We start from the raw sequence: 25300 nt of genomic DNA on the forward strand, positions 1-25300 counted from the left end.
GATGCTAAAATAAATATCCCCAGCCAGATATCAGAGGGGTAGCCCTGTTAGTCTGGATCTGTAAAAGCGGCAGAGGGTCCTGTGGCACCTTATAGACTAACAGAGGTATTGGAGCATGAACTTTTGTGGGTTCTAAGAGCCCCTGGTGTAGTTAGCGGTGTCCTCTCTTTGCATGCCTGCAGCTCTCAGACACCAGGGAATGGGGGTGGGGTTGATTTTTAACTGGCAGGGGGTTCAGCTGTGAACAGCTGTTTGCAGTGGAGTTTTCCCTCTCCCCTTCTCCCCCTACCTCCCCCCCCGCCCAGCGGCTCGGGCTCTGCCCTTCCTCTCACCTGGGCCCATGCGCGCGAGCGCAGGGCGTGTCGCCCTGCGGGCTCCTCTTTGGAAACTCTCGTGCCCCAGTCAGTCGGGGGGCGGCAGGCGGAGCAGCCGGCGAGCTGCAGGGACCGCGGGCGGGCAAAGCGCTCCAGCCGCCGCCGGGACTTGGGCGAGGTCTCTTCCCCTGCAGCACCATGGACAGCAGCCCCCTGGAGCAGCTGGACGCCGCCGGCTTCCTGCATATCTGGCAGCGCTTCGACGCCGACGGTGCGGGAGGTTTGCTCGCGCGGGAAGGGAGCGAGCCGGGGGGCGTGGAGGGTCCCGGGACTGGGAGGACGGGCCCTTGTGGCTGGGCGTGGGGGGGTCTTTCGGCCCCAGGGTGCATGCCCTGTGCGATGCACGTGAGCGTGGTGCCCGAGTCTATGTAACATGTAGCTGGGGCTTCGTATATGGCTGAGACTTACCACCTACTTCTGCGTTTCCCAGCTGTGGCAGATGTTCCCTGCGCCCGGGTAGTCCGCTAGCAGGTTGATAGCGTTAACACTGGGCAGCAAAAATCAAGACAAATGTTCTCTTTGAGCACCAACGAGAATTTTTTTTTTTTGAATCAAGTACTTGCTGAGCATCCACCAGCACTGAGTAGCTGAATCAGTCCTTCCAGGAAATCCTGAACTTCACAGGGTTGATCTTATATACACAAGGGAAAAGAATTTTAACAATAAACTTCCCTTGCAGAGAATGCACTGGGAACACAAAATATTTTTCTACTCTTACTGCTTCTTTTTTCCTTTTTTTTAACCAAGATCTCTACAATAGAATAAAGAAAAAAATAAAAATATTAAAATGCTAAGACTTTGAATTAAATATAATAACTTCCAACTTTAAGCGATGTGCCATAAGATAGGAAGCATGAATAGACTTATTTAGGAATAAAAAGAACATTGCCCCAACTTGGCACAGTTTCTGTAAACAAAAATGGTTCTATAGTTCCTAAGTTGTGCTTAGAGTTAGAGCAATAATTATGTCTGTTCAATCATGTATGTTTTAATTGTATTTAGACAATGGTTACATAGAGGGGAAGGAGCTTGATAATTTTTTTCATCATCTACTGAAGAAACTGGGCACATCTGTAAGTACTTACCAAATTACATGCATGTGAAGACAATTGCGTTTAAAAAGGTTTTGTGCTCTTTGCTCTGTGACTACTAGTTTCCTTAGTGAGACCAAAGATAAAGGGTTTTATTTTCTCCTAGCAACAACAGGTGCTAGGAGGAACAGGTGCAATAACTCTACCAGTATTAGAGCTGTTTATTTTCAGTCCAACATCTGTTACTCACTCCAAGGTTATAATTTTGGCACAAACCTAATCTCCTCTTTGAAAGCTTGAAGGAAAATCCATTTAGATGATAAAAATGGAACTGAAATTCTTTAATATAGATTTTAGTCTTTGAGGGGAAAGTAGCAAGTATTTATGCTTGATTCAAAACAATGCTGATTTGTTAATATGATCATTGACTTTGGAAATAAAACTACCATAGAACTCTTCCCGCATTAATTTTAACCAGAGCTTATGAAGAGTTATGCCTTCATTCTTAGAAGTGGCTAAAGGATAAATATATGAGTCAAACATACTGCTCATAAGATCAAGACTTGTGTATCTTTGTTTGGGTTTGGTTTTTTTTAGCTCTGTTTCATACTATTTATCAGTGCTTCTCATCTTATGCTGTCCACATATCAAAAAGTACAAAAAGTTTTATGCCAAAATCTCCCTTTTCTCTGTTATCTTCAGTTCATATTTTGCCTTTGAATGTCAGAGAGAACTGCTACCACTGAATAAGTCTGTCCTAGAATTTGCACAAAGGTTACATTTAAAAAATTATCTTTTCACTACGGGATCAAATACAAGAAAAAAAAAGTCAGCATCTCTTAAAATAGAAGAAATGGGCACAAAGCAAATAAATGTGAAGCAGCTCCATTAAATAAAAACAGATAATAAGACAGGAAAAACAGGCTACTTAAATCTGAACAGATTTCTGATTATAACATGCAAAATTAAGAATGGAGGTCTTATATACTCCAATTTGTAATTATTCTAAACAAAACAGAACTTTTGTTTCATTTGCAAAAAGAATAGTTTTATTATGAAATATTGTTGGCATGTATAGAAAAGTCTATTTAGATATAAATTGCATAAAGGCAGAGAGGATTCAGATATGAGGAATGAGAATGATTATGGATATAGACATATTCATATGAAGAGAGGTTGAAAAGACTGTGATCATTTATTTTAAAAAGGAGATAAAATTGGAAGCTTCCATTCTCCGTGCTTCATAACACAAGAAAAAAGGGCATTGAATTAAACTGAAAGGTGGCATATTCAGAACTGATAAGTGTTATTTCACACAAATGCAGATATTGACTAGAACTTATTGCCATAGGATGTTATCAAGACCAAGAACCTAGCAATATTCAAAGAGGGATCAACATTTATATAGATAAGAATATCTAGATTAATAACAATGCTAAAGAAAGTATTGGAAGGAATATGAGACTTCAAGCTTTGGGGTTTAAGCCAAACTTTAATTATGAGGTATTAGGAGAAGAATTTCATAGTGCAGATTATCTGATGTTTGCCTGCTGTGGGGTTTCTTGCACCGTCTTCTGAAGTGTCTGGTGCTGGCCACTGTAGTACTGGACTAGATGGGCCATGAGACTGCTGCAGTACAGCGGGTCTTATGTTCCCGTGATTATGTATCACACACAGAGGTCTATGTGAAGTCTGTTTCATGACATGAAATAGGACATTACATACCAAAACAGTAGTGCACAGAAACCAGTATCTACAGGGTTCATAATGGAACATATTTTTTTCCCTTTGTTAAACAGGGTACATAATGACAACTCTCATTATTGCCAAAAGTTATATGTTCAAATGATTTAATTTAAATCAGTCGTCTTCTCCTTTCTACATCTCTCATTTTCTATATCTACTGTTGCTATTATAAGAAAAAGTTTCACATAAATAAAAACCCTCTGAATTAAATTTAAGGAACAGATTCTGTCACACTTACTCATATGGAGAGTAGTATCTTGCTTTTTCAAAGGATTCTCAGTGAAATCAGGGGGAGTGGTAAGGTGCTACTTAACAGTGAGGGGGCCAGTATATGGCCCTTAGACAATATGATCATGCCTTGCCTTGCATCCCTTCTCCTGATATCCACAATTCAAGAAGGAGGTTGATAAATTGGAGAAACTTCAGAGAAGAGCCACAAGAATGACTAAAGGATTAGAAAACATGCCTTATATTGATAGACTCAAGAAGCTCAGTCTATTTAGCGTAACAAAGAGAAGCTTAAGAGATTACTTGATTACAATCTATAAGTATCTACCTGGAGAACAAATATTTAATAATAGGCTTGTAGATCTAGCAGAGAAAAGTATTATACAGTCCAGTGGCTGGAAGTTGAAGCTAGACAAATTCAGACTAGAAATTAGGTGTAAATTTTTAATAGTGACAGTAGTTTGGAACAATTTACCTAAGGTCACAGTGGATTCTCTGTCCCTGAAATTTTTTAAAACAACATTGGATGTTTATCTAAAAGAGTGGTTTTCAAACTGCAGGTCGTAAGGCACTGAGTCACGGCAGCTCAGGTCAGCACCGTCAACTGGGCCATTAAAAGTCCTGTCGGCAGTGCTGCCCAGCTAAGGCAGGCTAGTCCCAACCTGTTCTGACACCACGCTGAGCCCTGAAAGCGGCAAGCAGCAGGTCCGGCTCCTAGGCGAGGGGCCATGGGGCTCTGCACACTGGCCCTGCCCTGAGCACTGGCTCCCAGCCAATGGGACCTGAAGGGGGGGTGGTATCCCTGCATGTGAGACACACGTGGAGCCACTTGCGTGCCTGCACCTAGAAGCTGGACCTTCTGCTGGGCTCTTCCAGGACGCAGCATGGTTGTGGTGCCAGGATAGGCAGGAAGCCTGCCTTAGCACCCGCGCCTTGCTGCTGACTGGGAGCCACTCAAGATAAGCCTGTGCTTCAACCCCAATCCCCTATCCCACTTTGAGCCCCCCCAAACCCAGAGCCCCTTCCTGTGCTCCAAACCCCTCATCTCCAGCCCCACCCCAGAGCTTGCACCTCCACCCCAGAACCCTGACCCCCTCCCACACCTCAATACCCTGCCCAGCCCAGAGCCCCCTCCCAAACCCTGACTCCCTCATCCCTGGCCCCACCTCAGAGCCCTCTGTCATAAACAGATAGCTAAGGGTTAATGTCTCTTTCACCTGAAGCACCTGACCAGAGGACCAATCAGGAAACCGGATTTTTTCAACTCTGGGTGGAGGGAAGTTAGTGTCTGAGTCTTTGTCTGTCTGCCTGCTTTCTCTGAGCTTTGGAGAAGTAGTTCTGCTTTCTAATCTTCTGTTTCTAAGTGTAAGGACAGAGAGATCAGATAGTAAGTTATATGGTTTCTTTTCTTTGGTATTTGCATGAATATAAGTGCTGGAGTGCTTTGATTTGTATTCTTTTTGAATAAGGCTGTTTATTCAATATTCTTTTAAGCAATTGACCCTGTATTTCGTCACCTTAATACAGAGAGACCATTTGTATGTATTTTTCTTTCTTTTTATATAAAGCTTTCTTTTAAGACCTGTTGGAGTTTTTCTTTACTTCAGGGAAATTGAGTCTGTACTCACCAGGGAATTGGTGGGAGGAAGAAATCAGGGGAGATCTGTGTGTGTTGGATTTGTTAGCCTGATTTTGCATTCCCTCTGGGTGAAGAGGAAAGTGCTTGTTGTTTCCAGGACTGGGAACGGAGAGGGGGAGTCACTCTGTTTGGATTCACAGAGCTTGTGTCTGTGTATCTCTCCAGGAGCACCTGGAGGGGGGAAGGGAAAAAGGATTATTTCCCTTTGTTGTGAGACTCAAGGGATTTGGGTCTTGGGGTCCCCAGGGAAGGTTTTTCAGGGGGACCAGAGTGCCCCAAAACACTCTAATTTTTTGGGTGGTGGCAGCAAGTACCAGGTCCAAGCTGGTAACTAAGCTTGGAGGTTTTCATGCTAACCCCCAAAAAATTAGAGTGTTTTGGGGCACTCTGGTCCCCCTGAAAAACCTTCCCTGGGGACCCCAAGACCCAAATCCCTTGAGTCTCACAACAAAGGGAAATAATCCTTTTTCCCTTCCCCCCTCCAGGTGCTCCTGGAGAGATACACAGACACAAGCTCTGTGAATCCAAACAGAGTGACTCCCCCTCTCCGTTCCCAGTCCTGGAAACAACAAGCACTTTCCTCTTCACCCAGAGGGAATGCAAAATCAGGCTAACAAATCCAACACACACAGATCTCCCCTGATTTCTTCCTCCCACCAATTCCCTGGTGAGTACAGACTCAATTTCCCTGAAGTAAAGAAAAACTCCAACAGGTCTTAAAAGAAAGCTTTATATAAAAAGAAAGAAAAATACATACAAATGGTCTCTCTGTATTAAGGTGACGAAATACAGGGTCAATTGCTTAAAAGAATATTAAATAAACAGCCTTATTCAAAAAGAATACAAATCAAAGCACTCCAGCACTTATATTCATGCAAATACCAAAGAAAAGAAACCATATAACTTACTATCTGATCTCTTTGTCCTTACACTTAGAAACAGAAGATTAGAAAGCAGAACTACTTCTCCAAAGCTCAGAGAAAGCAGGCAGACAGACAAAGACTCAGACACTAACTTCCCTCCACCCAGAGTTGAAAAAATCCGGTTTCCTGATTGGTCCTCTGGTCAGGTGCTTCAGGTGAAAGAGACATTAACCCTTAGCTATCTGTTTATGACACCCTCACTCCCACACCTTAACCCTCTGCTCCAGCCCCAAGCCCCTCCCACAGCCCAAACCCCTCATCCCCAGCTCCACTGGGTCACAGGCATCAACAATTTTCTTCAACTGGGTCACCAGAAAAAAAGTTTGAAAACCACTGATCTAGAAGATATGCTCCAAAAATCATTTTGGAGAAGTTCTATGGTCTGTGTTATAATCTGACCTCCTGTGTATAATCACAATGGTCCCTTCTGGCCTTGCAATCTATGGTCTATTTTCAATTCTCATTGTTTAACTAATGGCAAAATTATCTCAAATCCATAGGGAAGTATTCTGCTTTCCCTGCATAGGTGGATCTCCCATTGAGGCTGCTCAGTAAGTCTGAGAGTAGAATTTTGTGCTTTGATTGGACACTCCACAGGGAAAGGACTTTTTTTTATTTGTCTCTTAAGCATCATGAGCATCGTAGCACTGTATATGAATGACTTATTTTTGTATAATTATCATATAACATTATGTTTACCCACCATTTTTCTTTCTGTACACATCACCTATTCCATATATGCATCCTGCTGATGTGTGAAGAACCCTTTCCCACAGTGGAAAAAGTCAAGGGCCCCCATGGAACTATTTTTCATTACCCTAAAGAAACACATTGCCTACTGATATCAGCACAGGGCTGGGAGCTAGGATCTCTGCATTTTAATCCTAGTTTTGACACTGATTCCTTTTATGGGCACTTAACCTCTATGCCTCTTCTACTCTCTGCTACAGAGAGACAATAACACTTAATGACATACCTTGCAGACGCATTACAAGGATTAATTAGTTACTATTTCCAAAGTGCTATACAAGTGATAAATAACTATCAGCTCTGGAAGTTGTCTCTGCTTGAATAGTGAACAGTTTCATAATTATATTTTTTCAACCTCCGCTCTCTAAGCTATTATTTTCCCCCTAATGACCACTGTAATCTGTAACTCATTATTTTCCCCAGCTTCTCTGCTACATCTTTGTCTGACATTAAATGCAAGCACATCAAAGCAGCTGGGGAAACAATTAAAGACAGAGTCTATGAGCCACTTGAGAATCAGATTTGTGGATTACGAGCACCAGGCAAGAAAGAGGATTCAGAATGTGTCACTAGTGTAGATGGGTCCAAACCAAAGTCTTGAATCTAAATATCTTTGAACTTTCGAGGGTGTTTTGAAGCAAAGGAAGTTCTGAATTTTGCAAAGGGCTCCTAACTTTATAATGGGCCAAATCAAATCCCAGATCCAACCCCCACTTTCCTTATCTAACTATGAAAAGCTATCAGGTCATACAATTCTACCATAACTCCCTTGATTTGCAAGTAGATGTAGATTAATGGGCCACTTCACCTTGAATGGTCCCTTGAAATCTGTTATGTACTTATGCTAAACAATCTGTTCAAACCTTGTATTGCAGTGCAGGTCAAGTTAGTTTCCCAGACCTGAAGAAAAGCTCTATGTAAGCTCAAAAGCTTGTCTCTCTCTCCAACAGTAGTTGGTCCAGTAACAGATATTACTTCACTCACCTCATCTCTCTAATACATATGGTATTATGTTATGGTAGGATTCTGTAGTCTAATTACTAGTCTATACTGATGGGCTAAGGACTAGATCCACAAAGGGACTTAGGCATTGCAATGCTCAGTGTTGCAGTGCCTAACTTATAGGCATCTTGCTGCACCCAGTGGAATCCACAGTCTCTGAGTTAGGTACCTACGTGCCCAGTGCATGGAAGAAAGAGTTAGCTGTCACAGAATGGGATCCACAAAAGACCATCATACTGAGGTCTGGTCTACATTACAGGGTGAAGTTGACATAAGCTGTGTTGCGGTGATATAGCTGTGGAAGTATTTTCACTTAAATTTGATTCCCAAGAACATAAGTGCCTCTTTACACCAATTTAGTAAATTCCCCACGTGGCATAGAGTCACAGGCGATGTAACTAGGTGGACGCAGTGTCAGTGTGGACACTGCATTGCTTACATCAACTGTTACTGGCTTTCAGCAGCCGTTCCACAATGCCCCACACTGACAATACAGTCGATACAAGTGGTCCTGGTGAGGATGAACACCAGCAACAGAAGGAGCAAAGTGTGCACATACATCCAAGCAATTTAATAACTACGGTGGCTGTATGCTGAGGTAAGTTAGGTCGGCATAATTCTGTAGTGTAGAAATGGCTTGAGCAGGGTGCTGCCTAACTTAGCTAGTAGGAAATGTCAAGGAGAGAGGTGTGGCCTGAGTCCTGCCCCTCTCAGGGAGTTTGGTGCTGCAGAGAGGCAACTATCACTGCCTGGAATTCACAGCTCTCCTGGAGTTAGGTCCCTAAGCAGTTGTTTTTTTTGTTTTGTTTTGGGTTTTTTGGTTTTTTTTGTTTTGCAAGAAAAACACTCTGTGGGGTGGGAGTAGGAAATGGTGGCAGCTTCCCTTGTAACTTTTAGCCCAATGACTAGCATATTCACCTGGATGTGGGAGACCCAGGTTACATGTCCCCTCTGCCCCGCCTGATGTGGAGCAGGGATCTGAATGTGGGTTTTCCCAGTTCTCGTGAGTGCTCTAAGCACTGAGTTATGGAATAGTCTGATGTGGAGCTCTCGCCTGTTGAAGCTGGTTCACAGGCTATAAAAAGCATAATTGTTCACGATACCACACAGCTTTCCTAAGCAAGCATGTTTATTCTTAAGGTGAAAGCATTAGAGAAAATATATTAAAGTATTAAAAGAACTTGCACTCATGCTAATAAGCTTACCAGAGATCACCCACAACCTTCCAGCCTCATGCAGGGGGTTGTGTTTTTTTGCAGCCATAGGTTTGTAACTACTTTTAGCTCGGAATAAGCACATCCATGAATCTTAGAGTCACGCCTCTGACCTTGTCCTCATGTAACAGCTGATCAGCAGACAAAAGGTCCCCTCCTCAGGGCAGAGCTTCAAAAGGCTGAGCTATTGCATAACCTGAGCGGGTAACATTTGCATGGGCCTCTCCCTTGAAATTTCCTGGGAAACCCATTTAACTTTAAAAGTTCACATTGTTTCAAGTAGTCCTTTGAACCTCGTAACACTTCCCCAAATTTACATTAGTCACATCTCCCTCCTAAACAAGTTACATACAGTCCCACAATAACACATGAACATTTGCATTTTTAATATAGTAAACACTTAAAATACTTAAACTTACTTCAGTAGGGTTTGTCCAGGATACTCTGGAAGTTCCCATTTCTGTCATATGTATATAGGTCCTGATTTCCAGTCTGCCTTTAGTTCCATTTTTTTGAGTGGACATATCTACTGGTTCATTTTCCACCCACAATCAATTGTAGACAGTTGGTCATATACATACCTAAGATTTGTGGAGGAATAAATTGGACCATCAAATATTTGTGCCCACAATTTGTGGGTGCAAGTAGAAGGCTAGCTTTTTTTTTTTTTTTAAGAGGCTATTGTAGTTACTCTGCATAGGAGGCACTTAGCACATGGCAGATTCAGGCTCTCACATGAATTCAGTTCTCACTGGCTTATGTGGGAGTTGCATTGACTGAGATCTCAGTCCTGCATCTGGCTCCATGTGAACACAGGGCTTTGCATGCATGCAGCCTGTTAAAGGATCAGATCCTAAGTGAGGTCTGAATTAGTCCAAGGATTTGTTTTTCCAATTTGGCAGACACTGACAACTAGCTGCAGACAGAATTGAATGGTGCAATCTGCCTGCCTTTGTACCAATGAACAAGGGAAGTTGGGAATTTAAAAACAAAAAAATCACTTGCAAACAAGCATCTTTCAGTGCTTTAGACTTTTTTCCCCCTACATGTGATGTACTTACTTAATTGCAGGGAAAAATCCTATTTTCCATCTCCTCATGTGGGGGAGAATGGCAATTGTTAATGACATGACCTGTTCTTGATTAAAGTGATACTCTCAAGGTTGGCATATCCTAAATTAGACCTACCCTTACATCAAGTTCTAAAGTCCCTGTGATTCTCTGCACATTTTATTTTTTCCAAAACAAATGATTCATCACTGTGTTTTCATTAAAATAAATCACTACCAGCAGCACAGCTCTCTTAACAAGCAAAGAAATATGAGAGAACGTGGGGGCAAGGGCACCCAAAAGAAAAAAGTGTGATAAAAGGAGAGAGATTACTATCAAGTTTCCAGAAGGTTATGGACAACCATCCTTAAGAAATTAAACACTGTGGGGATAAAAAGGTAAACATGTCCTTTTCATCATAATGAGAAGTATGAATATTTCAATTACATTTCTGATGTAAAATTTTTTTTAAAGGATTTTTCACAAAATTGAAGGACAGGATCAGATGTGAAGAGGGGAAAATGTACTTACTATGGTGGGTTGAATTACAGTAATTGTCCCATGCAAAGCTTTGTGGAGTATTATCCTTAATAAGAAATGTTCTTGTAAAAAAATTGTCCTTAAATCAAATGATTTATGATAAATGCCATGGGCCATATTTTTTACAGCTGTTTATATTTTCACAGCAAAATTATATGATCTTTTGTTTGCTAATAAGATGCATGTTATGGACTTGATCCTAAATAGTGGTGTGCCTTCAATTATCATAGGCTTCATTGGCTATTGAGAATGCTCAGCTGCTCAGCACTCCGCTAGATTGGGACCTAAGCCAGTGTCTTTGAAGTTTTTATTGTTCACATGATGATAGCTAAGGCGTAAAAATCTTTCTTCCAGACTTGGGTTCAGTCACCATTATAATCTAATACAGATCATAATTCTTTGAGTAAGGTGACCTTTCTTTTTCCAAAATGAAAACTGGAGTCAGGCATTGCTTTTTATTCCTGTAATTTCTATCAATTGACAGTAGCGATCTGCCCCTCCTCCTTTCTCTGTCACCGATAACTATCGTACTACCCATGGCTCCTAAGCTTGCAAACTTGGTGTTATTTTTGATTCCTTCTCAAATAGCCACAATCTCCGTATGCCTAACTTTGAGCAAAGTTTGGAGAATTCTTATTTTATCTGATCCTGTTTGCCCCTTTCTATAGAAGAAAAATTCCCTTAATTATACTCACATTGTGTTTTGACTAGGGCTGTCAAGCAATTAAAAAATTAATTGTGCAATTAATTGTGCTATTAAACAATAACAGAATATCATTTATTTAATATTTTTGGATGTTTTCTACATTTTCAAATATATTGATCTAAATTAAACACAAAATACAAAGTGTACAGTACTCACTTTATATTTATTTTTATTACAAATATTTGCACTGTAATAAACAAGAAATAATATTTTTCAATTCACCTAATGCAAGTACTGTAGTGCAATCTCTTTATCATCAAAGTTGAACTTACAAATGTAGAATTATGTACAAAAAAACTTTCATTCAAAAATAAAACAATGTAAAACTTTAGAGCCTACAAGTTCACTCAGTCCTACTTCTTTTTCAGCCTATCGTTCAGACAAACAAGTTTATTTACATTTGCAGAAGCTAATGCTGCCTGCTTCTTGTTTACAATGTCACCTGAAAGTGAGAACAGGGTGTTTGCATGGCACTGTTGTAGCCAGTGTCACAAGATATTTACATACCAGATGCGCTGAAGATTCATATGTCCCTTCATGCTTCAACCACCATTCCAGAGGACATACTTCCATGCTGATGATGGGTTCTGCTCAATAACAATCCAAAGCAGTGCGGACTGACGCATGTTCATTTTCATCATCTGAGTCAGATGCCACCAGCAGAAGGTTGATTTTCTTTTTTGGTGGTTTGGGTTCTGTAGTTTCCGCATCAGAATGTTGCTCTTTTAAGACTTCTGAAAGCATATTCCACGCCTAGTTCCTCTCAGATTTTGGAAGGCACTTCAGATTCTTAAACCTTGGGTCAAATTCTGTAGATACCTTTAGAAATTGCACATTGGTACTTTCTTTGCATTTTGTCAAATTTGCAGTGAAAGTGTTCTTAAAATGAACAACATGTGCTGGGTCATCATCTTAGACAGCTATAACATGAAATATATGGCAGAATGTGGGTAAAACAGAACAGGAGACATATAATTCTCCCCCCAAGGAGTTCAGTCATGAATTTAATTAACGCATTATTTTTTTAACAAGTGTCATTATCATGGAAGCATGTCCTCTGAAACGATGTCCGAAGCATGAAGAGGCATATGAAACTTCAGTGCTTCTGGCACGTCAATATCTTGCAACACCAGCTACAACAGTGCCATGCGAATGCCTGTTCTCACTTTCAGGTGACACTGTAATTAAGAAGTGGGTAGCATTATCTCCCATAAATGTAAACAAACTTGTTTCTCTTAGCAATTGGCTGACCAAGAAGTAGGACTGAGTGAACTTGTAGGCTCTAAAGTTTTACATTGTTTTGTTTTTGAGTGCAGTTATGCAATAAAAAACAATACATTTGTAAGTTGCACTTTCATGATAAAGAGATTGCACTACAGTATTTGTATGAGGTGAATTGAAAAATACAATTTCTTTTGTTTATCATTTTTACTGTGCAAATATTTGTAGTAAAAAATATAAAGTGAGCACTGTACACTTCGTATTCTGTGTTGTAATTGAAATAGATATATTTGAAAATGTAAAAAAAAATCAAAAATATTTAAGATATTTCAATTTGTATTCTATTGTTTAACAGTGCAATTAATCATGATTAATGTTTTGAGTTAATTGCATGAGTTAACTGCAATTAATTGGCAGCCCTAGTTTTGAATGCTAAAAATTTTCATCTCTAAAAATGTTCCTGTATTCTATAGGTAACATTAAATGGGCAACTTGCACACACCTCCCACTCAGGCCAGTGAAAGCTACTGCATCCCAGGATTTTCACACGTGTCCTACTGGGGAAGGCAGTCAGTGTTAGCACAGAAATCCACCCCTAGAGGAGGGCAGCTTGAGCTTGCTGTTGGAAATACATGGGAGCCCTGCCAGCAGAGAGTGCCCAGAGGAAGCACTGAACCATTTTTGCTCGAAACTTTCCAAAAATAAATTTAGCAGACAGAACATGTCTAGTATATTTCAGCCCATAGTGGCGGGAGGATAGTTAGAAGGAAGTGCTTCTGCAACCTTCTAGTGCCATTCTGCTCTGGATGGTGACTATGCAATAATGGCACCACAAACCTTTGAGAAAGACTATGCTTGACTAAAGCTTTTTATTTGCTGCCAAATCATCCCACCAGTTTATAAAGACAATAGGCAGAGAATCCCATCGAGCTAATTCCAGAGTCACTTTCCAGGTCAGAACTGTACTCTCACTATAGCATTTGCTGCCCACTGTAATTGACGGCTCTGAAACAAATTCAATGTAACCTTTAGACATATGAAACTAGAGTTTGTTTGGGTTTCCCTTTTCTGTTTGCACCAACTTTGTTGAATAGCTAGTTAGTTAAAAAAAAAACCCACACAACCTTCTTTCCAGTGGAGATGCATTGTTTTAACAGCCCTACTTTACATAAAATCATAGGATTGGAAGGGATCTTAAGAGGTCATCTAGTTCAGTTCCCTGCACTCAAGGCAAGACTGGGGGCCTGGCTACACTGGAAACTTCAAAGCGCTGTTGCAGGAACGCTCCCATGGCAGCACTTTGAACTGTGAGTGTGGTTGCATGCGAGCACTGGGAGAGAGCTCTTCCAGCGCTCCTGGTAATCCACCTCCACAAGGGGATTAGCTCTGAGCACCTGGAGTGCGGCTCCTAGTGTTCTGAACCTGTTAACATTAGCGCTTTAAAGTGTTCAGACTTGCAGCACTTAGGGGGGTGATTTTTCACACACACACCCCCAAGCCAGCAAGTTAGAGCACTATAAAATGTAAGTGTAGACAAGCCCTAAGTATTACCTAGACCAATGTTTCTCAACTGTGGCCACCAGGGCCTTTTCATGAGGCCACAACAGCCTCCTGGGTGGTGATATGGGGGAAGAAGCATCAGCCCCTCCTCCTCCCTCCTTATTGCTCCTGGATGCACCTCCCTGCACCACCTCTAGAAAGGGGCACAACGCTGCAGGAGCAAGGTGAGTTCTTGACCCACGTTGCGGGAAGGGGGTTTGGGAGGCAGGCTCCAGTGGCAGGACTTCAGGAACCTGGTCATGTAGCCCCAGGCTCCAACCACGGGGCAGCAGGTACTGACTCCCTCAGCTGTGGCCACACGGCTCTGGCCTCCAACTGTGGGGCTTCAGCCTCCGGCTCCTGGTCCCAGCTGCATGGCAGCAGGCACTGGCTCCCGGCTCCAGTCCCAGGCTCTGGCCGTGCAATGGCAGATGCTGGCCACAGGTACCGACCTCAGGCCCAGCCTCATTGCAGCGGGCTCCAACCGTGGGGTTTTGAGTGCCAACCCCTGGCTCTGGCTATGGGGCAACAGGCACTGACTCCCTCCTCTGGCCACGGAGCTTTGGTCGACCTCTGGCCCCCAGTTCTGGCCATGCGGTGGTCAGTGCTGGCCCCAGGCTCCAGCTGTGTGGCCCCAGGCTCCAGCTGTGTGGCCCCAGCCCCTGGCGCTGATCCCGTGCCCCAGCTGCATGGCAGCAGGCACCAACCCACCATCTGTACCCCGGCTGTGGCCAAGTGGTGGTGGGAGCTGGCTCCGGGTGCCGACCCCTGGCCCTGGCTGCGCAGAAGAGAGCACTGGCTCCAGCCACACAGCAGCAGGCGCTGACTCCCTGCTCCAGCGATTCACTCCTGGGCTCTGGCTCTGTGGCAGCAGGCACTAGCCCTGGGTGCTGACCCATAGCTCGGGCTGCATGGCAGCAGGCTCCGATCCCTGGCTCCAGCCACGCAGTTCCTGTCCCCAGCACTGGGTTCTGGCTGCAGGCACTGAGCCCTGGCCCTGGTCACATGGCAGCAGACACCAGGCCCTGACTTTGGCCACACAACAGTGGGGCTCATCACTCACCCCTGGCCCCCACTGCCTCCCACAGCCCTGTATCCATCCCTCCTCCCCCTGCCCCAGGACCCTGCTGCATTCCACGGCCCTGCATCCTTCCCACCATCACCTCTGGCCCCTGCTGCCTTCCCCTTCGTCCCTTCAGGGCTTAATGGGTCCTGGGGCTTGCTAGGAAAGTGATATTAACAAACATGCAAGTATCTCTTTTCACAGCAGACTTACTAGCTATCTGTGAAAAATTATACTTGTATGTTTGTTAATATCACTTCTCTCTTTTCATATCTGTGATATTAACAAATATACAAATATCACTTTTCACAACAAGCCCCAGGACCCACTAAACTCTGGATGGGGTGGGACAAAGGGGGAAGCAGCATTGTTTTTGGTACTGAGTCTGCCAAACAAAAAAGTTGCAAATATACATTACAATGATTTGAGTGTGTATCTGTGCATATTTAATTGTTTTTCCTAAAGTTAATTAAGTATTTTAGGGGGAAAATGTCAGTGTGGCCACCAGTGAGAGTGGCCACTCTGAGGCCACAAAAAAATTTGTTGTGAGAAACCCTGATCTAGTCCATCCCTGACAGGTGTTTGTCTAACCTGCTCTTAAAAGTCTCCAATGACAGAGATTTCACAACTTCCCTAGGCAATTCATTCCCGTGCTTAACTACCCTGACAGGAAGTTTTTGCTAATGTCCAACCTAAACAGATATTGAACAGAACCGGAGCCAGGACTGACTCCTGCAGACCCCACTTGACATGCCCTTCCAGCGTGACTGTGAACCACTGAGAATTACTTTCTGGGAACAGTTTTCCAACTAGTTATGCACCCACCTTCTAGTAGCTCCATCTAGCTTGTATTTCCCTAGTTTGTTTATGAGAAGATCATGCAAGACAATATCAAAAGCGTTACTAAAGTCAATATATACCACATCTACCGCTTTATCCCCCACATCCACAAGGCTTGTTACCCTGTCAAAGAAAGCCATCAGGTTGGTTTGACATGATTTGTTCTTGACAAATCCATGCTGACTATTACTTACCACCTTATTATTTTCTAGGTGTCTGAACACTGATTGCTTAATTATTTGCTCCATTATATTACCGGGTGCTGAAGTTAAGCTGACTGGTCTGAAATTCCCTGGGTTGTCCTTCTTCCTCTTTTTATAGATTGGCACAATATTTGCTTTTTTCCAGTCCTTCAATGACTTTTCAAAGATAATCGCTAATGGCCCGGATATTTCCTCACTTAGCTCCTTGAGTATTGTAGGATGTATTTCATCAGGCCCTGGTGATTTGAAGACATCTAACTCATCTAAGTAATTTTGAATGTGTTCTTTCCATATTTTAGTCTCCGATCCTACCTCATTTTCACTGGCACTCATTAAGTTAGATGTCCAATTGCTGCTAGACTTTTTGGTGAAAACTGAAACATAAGTCATTTAACACTTCTGCGACTTCCATGTTTTCTGTTATTGTCACACCTGGCTCTGATCAGTGTGGTAGCTCTGTTTCTATGTAGTTGATGTCTGTCAGTCTGGAACGCGCTCCCTCACTCACTTCTTCTCCTTGTAATATGAACAATCTCAGGTTACCCAAGATTTGGAGTAGAGAGGAGGAGAGCACTAATACGGGCTAGCAGTCACCTTTAAAACTACAGTAGTATCTTCCAACTGCAGAAAATGCATCCTCAGGTCACATCTACACAGTGTAACTTAATTGTGCATTGGCAAGACACTTTTTTAAGGGACATTTGAATCTTGTTTGTGGAAACCATGGCAATTATTGAAAACCAATTAAATTAATACAGTTAAGTGATAGTAATTGATGTTTGTACTGTGCCTTGAAGATATAAAGGTCTGTAAGTATGTTAAGCTCTGTAACTAATAGTAACAATGTATGTCATTTGTTTAAACATTTTCCACTGTAAAACCCAAAGCTGTCTTCAGACCCAGACCTCTAGTATTTTACATTCTGCTTCTAGGTTGATGGGTAAGAAATTTTTCCCTCCTGTTTCTGGGGTAAGCCCCTCGCAAATGCACAAGCCTTCTGAAGTTTTAACTATCAGCAATATTTGTTACTGTGATATTAACACTATCATCTTTCCAGACTCACTGCCTCACTGCAGCAATATTACAGCAGTGATGTGAAAACAAAACCTAGCCCCCAGAGCAGATTCAGAGTTGTTTAAGCTTTCTAGAGTCAACATTTTACCCCTGCTTCCCCCTTCCTTCAGATGGGAAATAATCTGCCTCAGGTCTTTTCAAGGAGCAACTTACTTGGCCTCTGCAGCTGCTCAGCTGCAATAGCTGGCATGCTGGGGTACAGAGCCATGGCTACCCTAGTCCCCATCCACCTGCACAGTGGAGTGAGTAGCAGCCCCAGGGCAGCCACATAAAATGCTTTCTTACTCCCCTGTGTGGGGGTGAAATGCAGCTCTTGACTGCCCTGCATCAACAGCAGGATAGATTCTGCCCTTCCAAATGTTGAGTACGGAGCTAAAGAACAAAGCTGGAGATTGAAGCTGATATTGTACAATGATATATAAAGACTTCACTTCTAGCATAGCTCTCAGAAAACCCAGATTGTGCATTTTTGACTCTGCCTTTGCTCTCTGGAAGTAAAATGATCTGCTTAGTGATAGTAATATACTCCTATTACCTTTTACATTACAAGAAAGAGAATGGTGCCGCATAGAGAGGGAGGGCAACTTTGAAACATCTGTCATACTGAAGAACATCTGGTCCGAAAGTTAATGGTGCTATGGTTTGCATACATTCCAAATGATGCATCTCTAAGTGATTTAGCCAATAAGATAGCTAATTGTAAAAAATCCTATTTTTATTCTCATTGTCAATGCTTTTACATAGCTAAAATTCAATGAAGTTGTTAAAAGCTGACACACGGTTGAACAATAAGCTTTTATAACAAAACACTAGTTTGAATTCCACAGCACATTTTTTCAAATATCAGTGATGATTATAGTTTCAAAAATAACTTATCCTACTGGGCATGGAGGAGGATAATTTCAGAGTAGTTTGCCAGGCTATTGAAAATAGCAACTGATATGCTTGTCTAATGCCTGGGAAGTGTTCTGCCCTGGAAGCCAATTTAAATACCACAAGAATGAGTTATAATTTTTAAGTGTAAGAAAACAGTATTGTGTTTGTTCAAAAGTGCCCCACTTATTGTTTTGTCTGTCTATCCTTCTATCCTCCACACCCACTCACATGTAATCAATTGATGTATACAACCAGGTCAGAAGAGCTACTTCATTCTTTTCAGTAGAGCTGTTCTCTATTAATTAATTGGACTTGACATTTATAAACAGAAGACATTTATGTGATTAACAGTTTCTCCTTTTGATTTCAATGTAGGATGCCCAGTGAAGGGTATGTTGTAATAATAATAGATCAGTAATGTTCTCATGCATGAGAGAGTTGTTGAGGTTTTTTGTTTTTTTTTTTTTTTTTTTTGCTGTGAAATCAGATAAAGAGAAATCAGATTATATTCTTATGTCATAATGAAATAAAACAGATCTCTTTACTATTGATGGGTGAAGGGCATTTGGAAAACAGCAGGCACTTCTAAACATGCAGGATGTGTAGGGAACAAAGAGGGAAAAGAAAGATCCCAATCCAGCAAACCATTTAGGCATACGTGTAACTTTAACTACATGAGTAGTCCCATGGAAGTCAGTTAGGACCAGATTCTCAAAGGAATTCATGCTCCCAATGTTCATTGAAATCAATTTGAGGATCTGGTCTTAATTTTCAAAAGAAGTGATGAGCACTAGCTCATTTTTATGTCATAAAAATATAGCATCAGGTTTGGGCAAGATGTCAGAATATGATCAGACAAATACACAATACATGAGCATATTGACTGAAGTATGTGTAGAGGGTAGATACTTCAGTTCCAGTGTATGGCCTCATCTGCACTAAAAAATTAGGTCGACCCAGCTATCCCGGGTATAGACAGTATTAGCTCAACAGAAGAATTCTTCAGTCAACCTAGCTACTGTCGGTGGGGGAGGTGGATTACCTATGCCGATGGGAGAGCCCCTCCTGTTGGCTTAAGAAGTGTGTACATGGAAGCACTACAGCAGTGCAGCTGCACCACTGTAGCACTTCAGGTGTAGGCAAGTCCATAATCTAATCGTGGTTCCATTCTCTCATCTATGAAATCCTGATGTTACTCTACTAGAGTAACTACTGCTGACTGTGGCGGAGGTTCTAGGGGGAAAAATCCTACACAGTAGTATTCTTTTGAACCAGCTGGAAATTAGTACCATCATATTGTGATGCTTCCCCATGGGTACCCGGGGCTGTGAGGCACTTTGCTACCTCTTGGTCTTAGCATGAGGAAGCCTTGTCTGTGTCACCTCCACAGGCCACGGGCAACACAAGCACTCCCCTCTAAGACTATGCATGCCCCACTCTGATTCTACAGGTTGGCGATAGGCACACTCCAACCCCCGAGCTCTCTGAGGTCTCCCTGGAGTGTCCAGCCCCTGTTCACTGAGCACTCAAAGTATTCACAGATTCACTGTTCCCAAAGGAATAGTACAACCCATCTTATCAGGTACACCTCAGACCACTGTTCCCCTTAACACACAGCACTTAGGTAAGTTTATAGTGAAAACAAAGAAATTAATTCAACAAAGTAGAGAGATTTGAGTGATAACAAGTAGAAGTATTGGAAGAAAATAAATAAAATAAAATCATAACACGCATTCTAGAACCTAGGCTTAATTACCAAGACCCTTGTGTCTAATAAAGTATTACGAACACTTTCCAGCCACACAGGCTTCTTCACGAGACAGCCACACTGTCAGCTTCTCTCCTATATGAAAAATCTAGACTGTACCTCTGCACTCCCAGGTATACCCCCACAATCCATTGTCTTTACTGGTAAACAGGATCCCCTCCTGCTGTTTATTTCTTCCTGTAAATATTGCAGTGAGTATTGGGCTCAGTATGCAAATAGGCCTGCATTGTGAGACATACAATGTCCAATACACACATGACCAGACATACTAAGTATCTGCTACCTCCTGTTTGAAAGGAACCTGTTGAAGTCATGTCATCTCTTGGTTATCTGCCTTAACTCCAAGTCTTTGAGAATGTAATTTCCAGCATAGAACTCCAAATCCTTAATTATTATCCATCCATACATTTTCAAATGATTGGGGTCACTAGTGGGCTATTGGCTCCTATTAGAGACCTCACACACCACACTTTGGTGAACTTAATATGCATATAGATGACCTAGGAGATCCCTATTAAAACCCTATGAATCCCCTTTTCTTCTGTCAGTTGATACCAAAAGGATCCTGGGTCACACGTGACTACTGACTATTCTGCATGGTATCAAAAAGATTTGTGAGCTTTGAGGCATGAGTGTTCTTACTGTAATTCATTTCAGCAGGGAAAAAGTTTTCAAAATATCGACTTGTGTGTTAACCATGATAGTACAGTGCTAGCCTTAGTCATTGTGCCTACAGTACAACCATGTTAGCTGCAAGAAATTTATAGATTGTTCCGGAATAAAAGATTGAGGGCCTGATTCTCTACGACCTTGTACCTCTGACAATGAAAAGTGGATGTAAATGCTAATTTAGCCCATGCTTAAATATTTTGCTGACTCAGGGCCCAATGACAAGTCCTTCTGTTGTCGCCTTGTTTAAACCTTGGAAAACCGCTGCAATAAAAATAAGTTAAATTAAGAATAATTTCCACATTTGTCATCCTCAGAACACTTTATAAACATTAACTACTGTGAAGCAAGTAGTTATGATCCCCATTTTACATGTAGGGTAACCCAAGCAGAGAGGTTAAGTGATTTCCCCAAGACCTCACAAAGAAGTAGTGTCAGCTCTTGGACTGGAACTCAGGAGTTCCTGGCTTCTAGTCCCATGGTCTGACATTCCCATGTGCTCAGTTTTTCCTGTGCTTGGACCGCAGTATCTCCAGCTTCATCCCACTCAGCAGCAGGATACAGAATTTGGTATTCATTCTTTACATCAATTGATTTTGATTTTAATAGTCCCTTGTCCTTAATCAAGTGGTATGCAGTCATGGAAATAATCTTAATAGTACTCACTTTTCTAGGACTACCTGTCATAAGAACCTAGGAATTATCATACTAGATGAAACCTAAAGTCCACCACTATTCTGTCTGACAGTAACCACAATGCTTCAGAGGAAGGCATATGAAACCCACAGTAGGCAGAGAAGGGGTAATAATGAGTCTCTGAATTAGCCAAGCTGAGAAGCAGAGAGGTGTGACATAAATGGGTATTTCTATTCAGATTGCCTTGCTAGTTCTATTTATCTGAAATTATTGGCGATATTTCCTTTGGAAATCCTACTTGTCAGCTGTGGTGTATTTCTTTTTGGATGCTGCGCATATCATCACTAAATTTCTTCTCCCTATCTCTGCATCTCTGCTTGAGTTTTTCTAACCAAAATAAGGTGTTGCTGCTTAAGTATCAAAGGTGGCGCAGCCCAGCCAGACCAGTTGTTCAAAAATGTTGCCAGGTTAAATTGGCCACAAGTCAGTATAATACCTGCCAAATCATATAAACGGTTAAACTCTCAACTTCTCACATTCACCACCTACAAATTGTTTGAAAGGGGAGTAAGGGACATGCAAGCACAAAGAATGCAGGATGCTTAAAATTCCATATCGTAAACACTGATACCTCCATGGCTTAGTTTCAGAGCAGTTCTAGATCTCCATTCACATTGGTAATAACTGTATGAAACAAGCCAGCTACAATGTCACCAACATCTGCTAAGCCAAATGACCTAATGAAAAAGTACAAAGATGTATTTCCCTGGAAACTGCTCTAATCCATAAAGTACAAGAGTAAAATGGACATTCTAACTCTTGTAATACACACTCCCTGCTGCCCCCAGGGAGCAGGGGGGATTATAGTTGCACTGTGTGGACCAGCTGGCTAAGGAGAATGACATTGAAACATTTAGGCATCTCCAGATGCCTGAAATGAGTCTCCATCATACTGTTTATGAGCCACTGAGCTACATGTAGGGCTCCATTCTAAAACTTAGCCTATGTGGCATCTGTGCATGAACCAGTAGAAGCACTACACTGAGAATTCTAAATGATGTAACATTCATATATGGGACAACTGTGACAGTAAATTTCATCCGGATATTTAGTGCCCTAAGTGATTCTGTTTGTGTGTGCGTGGCTTTTCAAACTGCAGGATGCCATAACAGAGGAAAAGCTTCAGAGGGTGAAAGAGCGATTCATGTCTGCCTACGATGTCACTGCAGATGGACGTTTACAAATACACGAGGTAAACTCCCAAAATATCTCTCTTTTTGAAAGACAATGAAATTAAAAAATGGATCATGCACAGGGCCAGCTCCAGGTGTTTTGCTGCGCCAAGCAAAAAAAAGATGTGTAGGGGGGGAGTGCCGCAGCCGAAGTAAAAAAAAAAAAAAAAAAAGCTGGAGTGATGCTCCTTGAAAAGTGCCACCTCCAAAGGGTCGAAATGCTGCCCCTTGAAAAGTGCTGCCCCAAGCACATGATTGGATGCTGGTGTCTACAGCTGGCCCTGATCATGCATAACTGGGACGTTGAGGGGCATGGAGGGAGGAAGCGGGGACACAAAGATAAGCCAGATTGTGTGTAAATTTCAAACTGCTTGCTCAAAGTGTAATTACATGGAAACAACATGTTCATCTTTTATTTCTTGCATAGTGTCACTAGTCATGTAAATTTGCTCTAATCTTTACCTGCCTCTTTTAGCTTGCATATATGATCTTGCCAGAGGATGAGAACTTTCTGCTGCTTTTCCGTCGGGAAACACCCTTGGACAACAGTGTGGAGTTTATGCGGGTGTGTGTCTTTTGCCTTCACCCCTTGTATGTTGCTGTCAATTATTCTGAATGGCACCTATAAGCAGACTCTTATTTAAAGTAGATTAGTATATTGGACCTCTGTGGAATTTTGTACAAGTTCATGTTCAGTAAGGAAAACAGTGTTATTTCTGAAGGCTGCATTTTCTTAGCTGTTGAAGTTGTGAACGTTCTGTAGGAATGCTCAGAAGACAGAGATACCGTAGCTAGGATGGACAAAACCAGGGGATGCATAGAGTAGATGCTTGCACTTTGCAGACTTTCTTAAAGATACATGTCCATTTTCTCCAGAGATGAAAGGTTTCTGTAGCAACCCACTGAACAATGTAACCCTTTAGAGAGCTGGGGTCAGATCCTTGACTTTATCATTTGTGCACTAGACAAAGATCAGTGGGGATTGGCAAAGAAGGTTTTGAGCCACCTTGATACTAGCACTCTTCCCTGATTCTGGAGATGTCCGTCACGTTCCAAGGCACAATTTAGAGTGGATTGAGGGATTTGTTAAGTGGCCCTGGAGTGGGACTGTGGACAGCCTGTGCAATTCTGTTAGTCAGGGAGTACTAGGGTATACGGATGCCCTTGGAATGCCTCCTTTTCCTTGTCACACCTCTGCACAAGGGGGCAAGGAAGGAAGCAGAGTCAGAGTCATTATGGCAACTCTAGACCACCCAAGGAGTTCCCCTACATTTGGGGAAATCAGGTGGCCTGATCTACCAGCTTTTGAACATCTTCACAGATTTGGGGGAAGATTTGGTCCTATATTTTTGGCATTGCTAGCTGTTGCAGAAACACTATATCAGCCTTGCAATACTCATGAAAATTGACCTGCCCAGACAAAATTTACTTGCTTACCCTTTATTATGATGATGGTTATAACAAAAGACATTGCACTCACTCATTAAAATTATTTGCCCACAAAAAACAAAAATACCCCACCTGGGTGAATAGCCAAACAGAATTTTGCACAGCTCTTTCATAGACATAGAGCGACTTACTCCGATAGGAAAAGCACCAGAGTAGAGATGGCTTTTAAAAGCCATTATTTAAAAAAACCCTTATTTTAAAATATATTCCTCTACTTCAAATGCTTGATTTCCAAACTGAATATATAATCTTGATTAACATGTAAATTGGGTGTTTGTGGACACGATGACCAGTTATGCATCTAACTGGGCATTTACACAGGCAAATTACCACTTTGAGTATGCAACCATGATGGCTTTGTGCACAAATTAGGTACAAAATTTTGATCAGGTTCTCAGTCTGATTATATTTTTCCTTTATGGAAAGAGACTGTCTATAATAAATAGCTGATTGCAGATTCCTTTTTTCCACAGCGTGCTATACACAGTTCTGTCAACATTAAAATAAGAGTAAAAAACACTATATGTGGATAATTTGACTTTGTCTATAGTGAATTAAGTACTCAGTAATATGGCTACATGCAAAGTATGGAACTGAATGAGATCTGATCTAGAGCTGTATGAGATAATCAACTTATTTGATGATTAAGTGCAAAATTAATGTGGTCTTACCAATTTTTCCCCTCCAGATTTGGCGCAAATATGATGCTGATAGCAGTGGATTTATTTCAGCTAGCGAGCTCAAAGTAAGTTATTTTAACTGTCTCTTTGGGCCTGATATATAACTCACTGAAATCAATGGGAGTCTTTCCACTGGCTTTAGTAATTCTACTGCCTTTTAGTGAACTTGATAAATGGCATTTTAAAATTGCTCTGTAGCAATCAATCACTAGAGGACACATTGGCTGTAATTGTAGCTGCTAGATCTGTGGTTCTCTTGCATGGTTGTGTGAGGAACTGGCCAGTAGATCCTCTTATTTGTGGACCACCTGAGCTCACCTTTGTGCCCCACTCCTTCCCCCCATCCCTGGGCTTACATCCCTTCGCCCCCCCCCCCCCTACTCACCTCTGGACTGCTGTGGAGACCACCACCAGAGCACTCCTCCATATCTTACAAATGTGCACAGTCCCTAGCCCAGCCTCTCCTCTCCAACCCCTGGAGAACAGAGCCACAGCAATTCCTTTTTATTAACTAGCTAATTACTTTTGTGCCTATTAATAAATGGTTTTCTGTGCCTGCAAAGGTGGGGGCAGGATTTAGCTCAACATTTATTTTATTTTCAGGCCCAGGTCCGATTCAGGAAAGCACTTAATCAAACACTTCACTTTTCACCACGTTCAGAAATCTATCGTTGGTCTGCAAAGCACTTGGGCAGCAAATTTGGCAATGAATCTTGGTTACATGCCATCTGACTGTAACCCCAATGTTTTTTGACTTCTTTTGACTTCTGAGCCATTGGACTAGCGCTTCGAATTCTTCAGCTTAATGTTGAGGGTCTGTCAGCAGCCAACACAGAGTCATTAGTCCT

At 42.0% G+C, this 25300-nt stretch overlaps 1 protein-coding gene across 2 annotated transcripts in view; it reads left to right on the plus strand.

Moving 5' to 3' along the window:
• Positions 1-234: 234 nt before the first annotated feature.
• Positions 235-25300, plus strand: part of SCGN (secretagogin, EF-hand calcium binding protein) — a 49477-nt gene continuing 24411 nt past the window's right edge. Inside the window, exons 1-5 of one of the 2 annotated variants that reach the window (XM_050941863.1) lie at positions 239-585; positions 1377-1447; positions 22251-22343; positions 22799-22888; positions 24461-24517. In XM_050941863.1, coding sequence (XP_050797820.1) covers positions 513-585; positions 1377-1447; positions 22251-22343; positions 22799-22888; positions 24461-24517 — 384 coding nt within the window. In that variant the 5' untranslated portion in view covers positions 239-512. Of the gene's footprint in view, positions 586-1376; positions 1448-22250; positions 22344-22798; positions 22889-24460; positions 24518-25300 lie in introns of both variants that reach the window. The other variant, XM_050941864.1, reaches the window with a different exon arrangement.

This window comes from Gopherus flavomarginatus, chromosome 2 (genome assembly GCF_025201925.1).
Source record: "Gopherus flavomarginatus isolate rGopFla2 chromosome 2, rGopFla2.mat.asm, whole genome shotgun sequence".
Classification (NCBI taxonomy): Eukaryota; Metazoa; Chordata; order Testudines; family Testudinidae; genus Gopherus; species Gopherus flavomarginatus.